Source organism: Saimiri boliviensis, chromosome X (genome assembly GCF_048565385.1).
Source record: "Saimiri boliviensis isolate mSaiBol1 chromosome X, mSaiBol1.pri, whole genome shotgun sequence".
Taxonomy (NCBI): Eukaryota; Metazoa; Chordata; class Mammalia; order Primates; family Cebidae; genus Saimiri; species Saimiri boliviensis.
Window position 1 is genome coordinate 74,040,272 of NC_133470.1, and position 9,212 is coordinate 74,049,483.

The following is a 9,212-nucleotide window of genomic DNA, read 5'->3' on the forward strand; positions in this document are numbered from 1 at the left end:
TGTATTTTTTAAAATAAGCTTCAAAGATTAGGAAAGAATTTCTAGAAAACATTTTAACATTACTTACTGAATTATTTTTCATTTTGCTTACTAAAGTGGTTTTGGCATAAGGAGTTAATTTCAGATTAAAATGGAAAACAATAAACCTTGACTCCATGGAGATAAATAAGAACTCCCAGCAAGGAAAAACACAGGATAAGTCTATAACCATTCTCTCTTCAAAAAGTATTAAAACCAAAGTACTACATTTCATAAAGCAAAAATAAAAAGGCAATTATATTCAGGTTTACTTTAAAATATGAGTTCTCATATAAAAAGGATCAGGCATCTTATGTATAACTTCGACAAGTAAGTAAAAAAAGAAAAACAAAAGCTCTTCAATCAGAATACTCAATGAGAGGAGGCATTTTTTGTATAATGCCAGGATCACAATATGTGGAATTTCCTCCAAGTTTATCTGAGTATGGACTAATGAAGCACATGGTATCATGGAAACAAAACGTTTTCAATATGCTTTGAGAGACACCTAGTGGCTGAAGAAAATTTTGTCATGTACATATCCATAATACATTTGTATAAAGTGTTTTTAATTCTCTGTTTCAGAGAGGTATACATTTTGAGAATGTCTGTTATTTTCAATTGTAACTCTATTAGACTTTTTCTCCAAATTTTCTTTCTAAATTTCTTAAGGTATGATCCAAAAAGTGATTCATGGTCAACTGTGGCACCTCTGCGTGTTCCCCGAGATGCTGTTGCTGTGTGTCCCCTTGGAGAAAAACTATATGTGGTTGGAGGATATGATGGACATACTTATTTGAACACAGTTGAGTCATATGATGCACAGAGAGATGAATGGAAAGAGGTATTCAAATAAAAATATTCAAATAACTCTATTTCAGGTTTTAAAAAGATTTTAAAACATATTTTTGAAATTAATTGTATTCTCTTCTTTAGGTCCCAACAAGATCTTTTAGTGAAATGTATAGTGTGCACTCTATCTATACCTTAGAGAGTTATTAGTTGATATAGTTAATTATTAGCAGGACCCATCAATACTTACATAAAAGGGGAAAGATCATTCTCTTGACTTCATGAAAGCATTCCCTTTAAAGAAAATAAGCAGGTCCAATAAAACACTTCAGTAATAAATAAATAAAGCACTTTACCATGGCCAACTTTGTTGGGTCTACCACTTGCAAGGGTTTGTCCTGCAGACTCTGACTTAATGATGGATAAATAAATTTACTCACACCAGAATACCATGAATGAGCAGGTTGGGGTGTCCGGGCCACTAACAGACACTTGAGGAGAGTGCTGTAAAGAGACAGCAGCTGCTGGCCCCAAAGCACTGGCCTCTGGCCTTTATTCAGCACACATTAAATGACAAAGCTTTGAGTTAACATCACTAGAGTGAAGAGATTAAATGACAGGTTCCAAGGCCTGAAGCAAACACCATTAGTGGGTAATATCCCTGGTCGACCTTCCCCCAAGAGAGTCATCTGGAATGATTAAAGGTTAGTTTATAGGACCATGTGAGTAAACAAGTTATTCAGATGTCCCCCACATTTCCTATTTACTTTTCTCATTAATTAAAGGTAAAGGGGATAGAGCTGCCTTCAGCCAAAATTTCTGCCAAAACTATGCAAACTTCTCAGACTTCCAAGAAGGTTTGTGACTATACTTTATAATTTTCTCTAATAATTTTCCCTTAATATTTTTGCCACCTCCATGACTGAACTCCCACACAACTTTTTATGTGTATGTTGTGACCTGAGAACAAAAGGGTAACATACTCTTCCACAAACATCTGCCCTTTTTATTGGCTGGCACCCAGAAGAAAAGCCTTCAGTCTTTACCATATAGAGACTGTGTAGACTACAATACTCGTAAATTAATCAGTCAATCAATAATTAAGTAAATGCTAAAGGACCAGAATTAAAACCTCTCAAAAGTGCTGGGTATCTAATAGAACGAATTTCGAGGAGATACAGAAAATAGTATTGAAATGGCGTCTTCAAGATGTTAAAGGTAAATTTGACTCTTTCAACTGTTTTGCCAGTGATAGCCCTAGATTTATTCTAAAATATTTAATAATACTTTGTAAATTAAATGATGAGTTAACAAAAGACATAAAATATGGTTAACTCTTTACCATCTCTACAAACAGGCAAACCTTGTATTTGGTACCTAACTTTATCTTCCTTTCTACTGACTTCATGCTAGTATTCTACAGGGTACAGCTGGCTATTGCTCTAAATAAATTGGTGCTAATACAAGGACAGCTGATAATGAGTTTTTAATCTCTCTCCTCCAATAATCTGACTCATCAAGACTCGGAAACCCTCAAATGTTACAATGTAGGTAGCTCCTATTTTATCAACACTTAGGACCGACCAGAAATGGAAGAAAAAAAAATATCATGCAAGGGGTTAGGTCAAATACAATCAATATTCAAGATATTTGACCAGCTTGTGGGATTTACTTTTCTGAAGATGGTAGACAAGTAGTTAAGAGTCCTATATTATATTTCTGGCTGTGTCACTGTTTCATTGTGTGATCCTGGAAAGAGTGAAAGAGAACTAACAGATAGTGTGATTGTTACTACTAAGTGCAAATTGTCATTCATTATCTCACTCAACCATCACAAAAGCATTGAAGGGTTAGTATAATTAGCTGTAATTTTTTTTTTTTTTTGAGATGGAGTTTTGCTCTTGTTACCCAGGCTGGAGTGCAATGGCGCTATCTCGGCTCACCGCAGCCTCCGCCTCCTGGGTTCAGGCAATTCTCCTGCCTCAGCCTTCTGAGTAGCTGGGATTACAGGCACATGCCACCATGCCCAGCTAATTTTTTGTATTTTTAGTAGAGATGTGTTTCACCATGTTGACCAGGATGGTCTCGATCTCTTGACCTTGTGATCCACCCGCCTCGGCCTCCCAAAGTGCTGGAATTGCAGGCGTGAGCCACTGCGCCCAGCCAGCTGTAATTTTTTAAGCGAGAATATTATCAGAGAGATGAAACTTACTTAAGATCACCTAATTCTCAAACTCAAGTTTTTACTATTCTAAAGGCTGTGTTCTCTCCACCACACTACACTGTTATCCAGGCTGCAGTTTATCTCATCTTTAGACAAGGTGATGTTAGGACTTCTTCAACTATATTGAATATAATATTCTATATTACACTAAAATCAGAATTCCAACAATGTTTTGTTTCTTGTTTTTTTAGGAAGTTCCTGTTAACATTGGAAGAGCTGGTGCATGTGTTGTAGTGGTGAAGCTACCCTAAAGCTATCTTAATCAAATGGAATGAAACGGGGTAATTTCGAGAAATTGAGTAGGACAAGGGGAGAAAGAAATATATGTTCTTTCTTCTGCGATTAATAATCAGACTGGAAAATTGTTGTATCATTTTAATATGTAGTTATAATTGCTTTCATTTGTGAAGCCAAAATGTTTTTAAACATGAATTACATATGATTATTAAGTGTATGTGTTATCGCACCTGATAATATAAAAGGAAATCCAATAGTCTAGATTTAGCCCCATTACTGCAAAATGCTAAAATACTTAATGAAAATTGATGATGGCCACAGTGTGCAAGTTATAAAAACATTAATACATTTCAAGGTAAGAGCCTTAGAAGTTAAAAACATTTTCCATTTTTTTAAAAAATATATACTATTATTATCTGGAACATAGAAATATAAAAGGTAACATCTAAAGCTTAAAATAGAAAGTCTGATTTTCAGTAAGCCATTATTCTCCTATTCATATAATATCCCAAAGAGCTAAACAATTTCTCACCTTTACCAAGAGGAAAGCTCTTACTGTGGTTGAGGCTAAAAAAATATATGGCTCATTAACATAATTTGTTATGCTGATTACGATATGTCAAAATTTTTACAGGTTTACTCATCTGCCAGAGCACACATATAAATTTGATATTTCTTAACATATTGCCTTGTTAAATTTGTGACCAGTAAAATGATATAATTTCATATACACAGCCTATACAATAAAATAATGAATATTTATCATATTGATACAAACTGTGACCTCAGCTTCAGAGTGTCAGGGCCTCACTTGTATAGAATGTAATGTTCTCCTCAAACATTTATGCAAACTCCGTAAACACATATCATTAAGTTAAACAAGTTTTCAAAAACAAAACGATTTTTAAAGTACATAAAATTGAGGATATTATTCAGTGTTAACCCATGGAAACACCAAAATATTCAATAAGCCTGGTCAATTCTATAGATATATTTTAGCTACCAAACATGCTTTTCTGTTATTGTTATATTATCCAGTAGAAAATGTTAGGATATGTGTGCTATGCCAAAAAAAAAAAGTCTTTTTAAATTTAAAAATAACAAAAATGCCTAGTTGAACAGTATTTTATATGTAATTCTTCCATTTATTGTATTTAATTATACAACTAATATGAAATATTGAAAAAAAACTTAATGAAAGTAACTTTTCAAGTAAATGCACAATTTTAGAATTTCTACAATAAGTACTTTTAAATAACTTTGTATTGCAGATTGTGAAATCAAATAAAATCTGGAGAAATGCTTATAAAATATACTACTAGCTTTTAAGTTTTAAGAAAGAACAATGTAGGTTGTACACAGATACTTGTAGTTTGACAAATTGAATATAAATAGACTTTATTTCCTCTCATTACAGTGTGGCTTTAGAATATATCAAGTACAACCTAAATAGGCTTTTTGATTTTACATTTTCTATATCACTAATACACTTAAATACAAAAGTAAAATTCCACTCCTCTATTTCTTCTTACACCTGCCATTGTCTCTAATCCTAAATAGAGAGCTATAGATTTCTTCAATTCTAGAGGTGAAGATAAAGACATAGAGAGGCTGTGAAACATACATACAGGCCTGTTAGGTCTTTTGAATTCACACCTTATTGAAATCAATGTAGAAGTAGAGTTACCTAAACCTTTATTGCTGATGCACAGCTTGGCCTGTTAAGTTAAATGGGGGTATCAACCAGTGGAAAAGATCAAAGGACCTATTGCAGCCTAGCTTGCCAATCCTCCAGTAAAAACTAGGTGCTATCAATAGGCAGATTGTGTCTAGAGTCATGCCTGGACAAGAAAGTGAAAGTTGAATACTCTCTTCTCAATGGCATAGCTGGACTTGCTTCAGTGTGATTAAATATTGACTTGTAGAAGAGACATGCATGTTTCACAGGGCTACCACTTCATAGCTGCATTTAAAAATTGTGTTCAAGCCAATATGGCTGCTATGGTTTGAATATTTTTCCCTCCAAAATTCATGTTGAAACTTAATTCCTAATGTAGCAGTATTGAGAGGTAGGGCCTTTAAGAGGTGATTGGGCCATAAGGGCCCACCTAAATGGATTAATCCATTCATGGATTAATGTATTACTAGTGACTTTATATGAAAAGGAAGGAAGAGTGACCTAAGCTAGCATGCTTAGGGAGTGTCATATGCCCCCTGGCCATGTAATGCTGCTGTGTGTTACCTTGGAACTTACCTGACATCCCTTACCAACAAGGCTTTTCCAGATATGGCCTCTCAACCTCAGACTTCTCAGCCTGCCTAACTCTAAGAAATAAATTATTTTTTCTCTATAAATTACCCAGTTTCCAGTGTTCAGTTTTAAGCCTTAGACAATGAACTAAGACAATGCTCTAGATGAGCTGCCAAAATCTGAGCAAATGTGAGCCATCAGAATAGAGACCGGCAGAGGCCCAGGACAAGAGGGAGGTATTTATATATTCTTTCAAGAGTATAGGGCTCACACGTTTACTATACTGAGATTGGAAAGACAATGTTGCTTCTTGGTTTTTTTGTATAATCACTATGATCATGTTCAGGATTCCCTACTCTGCAACTCTTGGCCTGCATCATGATGATTCTTCAATACTATCAGCTACCTTCCCTGTATTTCCACAGGGCATGCAAGAACTTCTACAAAACTTTACCATACAGAAGCTGAAGGAGACTCTGGAGCACTGACTTCAGATCCTTCCTCTGCACAACAATGCAGTCTATTAGTCTGACACAGGTGTGGCTGTTGCCCCTTTTTGATATGGAGGGAGCTCTGAAAGGGAGTTTCCTTCTGGAGTTCCAAATGCAATATAGATACTAACCCCTCTGATTCTGGATTTTGTTTCAAGTTCTCTAACAAGACTCTTACCTTGAGATCTTAGACTAGGTAAAGAAAATAAAAAAGGCCATTGGATATCCTCAACTGTCCCCATTCTATGTCCACTTTCTCCCAATCACATCACCTGAGGTAGAAGGGACAGATTTTTCAGTTGCTATTTCTCTTTGCATTGAACTTTCTTTGCATCCTGTCGACATTGCTGAAGACACTTAAGTCCCAACCTAAATGATGGAAGGAGTATCTCCCATGTTGTCTGTGGAACATACCATATGATCTACCACAATTTGCAAGCATGGATCTCCATTTCAAAGAAACATTTTTAAAATGTTTGTAAAATTTCAAATATCTCACCACAATAAATTATGGGTAAGGTGATAATATGTTTAATTAGCTTGATTTAATCATCCCACAATGTATACATATGCCAAAATGCTATATTGTACTGCATAAATATATATAATTATGATTTATGAATTACAGTAATATTAATAAAAATGTTAAAGCTTTTTTCTCTCTTGACAATGCCTGTTTTTCAAGATTATGGCCTGCTACAGACTAGGAAAACATCCTGTTCGTGGTGCTAAAAGTTTAATGTTGACACTCTCTTTTTTTCTGTCATAATCCTAATTCCCTCCCTTAACACACACACACACACACACACACACACACACACACACACACACAAACAGCAAATATAAACAATGAGGGAAATGGGCACATATGGCTAAATATGGGGAAGATTATAAATGGGTAAATATTAAAAAATAAAAGCACATTAATATCTTTCAGATATTAGCCCCTTGACATAAACGTATATTAAAATCTACTGTGTTTAGTACTCTAGTTATGCATACTAATTAAAACTAAGTTTATGAAATTTGTACCAAATCCAATCCTATAAAACTGGGATTATATTTTAAGTAATGGAGAATCAGAATTAAATGACCTTACCTATACAAAAGCCACTTCAATTTGCCAAATTTACATTTCATCTAAGGCCATGGAGACCTTCATTTAAATAGCTCTGTTTCATATGTTAAATTCAGTTTATAGCTGAGTGGTTTTAAAAGCCTAACTGGACCAGAACTAATTATATTTAACCAGAATGGAAACACATGAATTCTGGCCATCAAATCACAGCTAATCTTATTTTAAAACAAACCAAGAAAGATAATATCAGATAGAGATCTTTGAAAGCCATATCTTCACAAATCCGCTTAGACTTGTTTCAGTTTCGTCAACTCTGCATAATAGGATGAGGCTGAAGAGCCAGTCAGGCTTAGAAAGTTCATATGAATTCATAGAACCATCCTGGCTAATCCAATGCATAGTGACTTGCCCAATTGAGACAAGGTCTGAGCCAGTAGACACAGACAATTATTTTCCTCAAAATATAATCTCTTTGGATGACTTTTAGTTTTATTCATTATAGTATCTTCCAGTGTCTGTCACAGATTCTAATACAAAGTTGGTGTTCAGTAAATAATTGTGGAAAAAAATAAATGAATAGATTTTTGATGGTGTTAAGGACCAAGCATTTTACAAGAATGGGATTCAAATAACAGCACTGGAAACATAGCAAATAAGTAAAGGCAGAGGTCTGTCTCTCTGATTCTGTCCACAAATCTATACACACATTAAAAACACAGAGAGATGAGATAAAATAATACAAAATTTAGGTACATAGCTACACTCCATAGAAATAAAGGCAAATCTTCAGATGCTAGGAACTCAGAAGGAACTTAGAAAATAATAATAAACTCAGATGGTAATAGAGATCATGCTGGAGTTAATGAACTTAGTTATAACCACTAAAGGCACAAATTTTAACACCAATATTTAGACAAGAATCATTAAGACATGGTCTTGAGACTTCTCCCAGGTGAATAAAGCCAGGAACATCCAGAAGTGGACACTTTAAATACTTATAACAAAAATTCATTGAGGAGGTAATATAGCAGATAAGACACAAATGAGAAGATAATAAACCAGAGGGAAGACCTGAGTACACTACACAGAGTAGAGCAAAAAAGTTTCATAATGGGAAATAATTTTTTTAAAAGGTTAAGAGGAGTAGAAGATAGAATGAGATGGTCACATTTGAGATTCTTCACATCTAAAAGTACATTGATCTTTAGAAACTAACTCTAAAGTTTATATGGCAAAGCAAAATACCCAAAATAGTCAACACAAAATTAAAGAACAAAATCAGAGGACTGGTACAACCCAACTACAACTTACTATACAGCTACAGGAATCAAGAGAGTATTAAGCTTGCAAAATAAGAGACAAATAGATCAATGGGATAGAATAGAGATCTTAGAAACAGACCCACATAAATATAGTCAATGGACCTTTAACCAAACACCAAAGGCGACACAATGGAGAAAAGATGGGCTTTTCAACAAGTGGTGCTGGAAAACTCAACGTCTATATTTAAAAAATGAATCTAGACAGATATTACACCCTTCGTAAAAAGCAACTTAAATTTGATCACACATCTAAATGTAAAACATAAACCTAAAATCGCCTAAAAGATAAATAGGAGAAACTCTAGACCACCTCGGGTTTGGTAATCACTTTTTAGACACAACATTAAAGACACAATCTATGAAAGAAAGACTCGATAAGCTGAACTTCATTAAACTCAGAAACTTTGCTCTGTTAAATACACCGTCAAGAGAATGAAAGGAGAAGCCACAGACTGGGAACAAATATTTGCAAACTGCGTGTTTGATAAAGGACAGTTATCCAAAATATACAAAGAAATCAACAATAATAAAACAAACAGCCTGAATAGACACTGTCTTAATTTGGGCTTCCATAATAAAAATATCATGGCCAGGTTGGTTTATAAGTAACAGAAATTTATTTTGTGTTTAAGATTGCCAATTTCTATTTGTATCTTTACTTAGTGAAGAGCAGAAAGAAGGATGCTCTTTCAGGATTCTTAGAACTGTATTAATCCTGCTCATGAAGGTTCTGCTCTCATTAAATTCTACTTACCTTCCAAAGGCTTCACCTTCCAATATCATCATCTTGGAGGTGGGA

The 9,212-nt window shown here is 34.4% G+C and overlaps 1 protein-coding gene across 2 annotated transcripts in view; it reads left to right on the plus strand.

Annotated features, from left to right (window-relative positions):
• The window catches only part of KLHL4 (kelch like family member 4), a 166,743-nt gene extending 160,141 nt beyond the window's left edge, over positions 1-6,602 (plus strand). Inside the window, exons 10-11 of one of the 2 annotated variants that reach the window (XM_010349357.3) lie at positions 691-862; positions 5,948-6,602. In XM_010349357.3, the coding sequence (XP_010347659.1) occupies positions 691-862; positions 5,948-6,010 (235 nt within the window). In that variant the 3' untranslated portion in view covers positions 6,011-6,602. Of the gene's footprint in view, positions 1-690; positions 863-3,225; positions 5,857-5,947 lie in introns of those variants that run through there. The other variant, XM_003938700.3, reaches the window with a different exon arrangement.
• Positions 6,603-9,212: the final 2,610 nt, after the last annotated feature.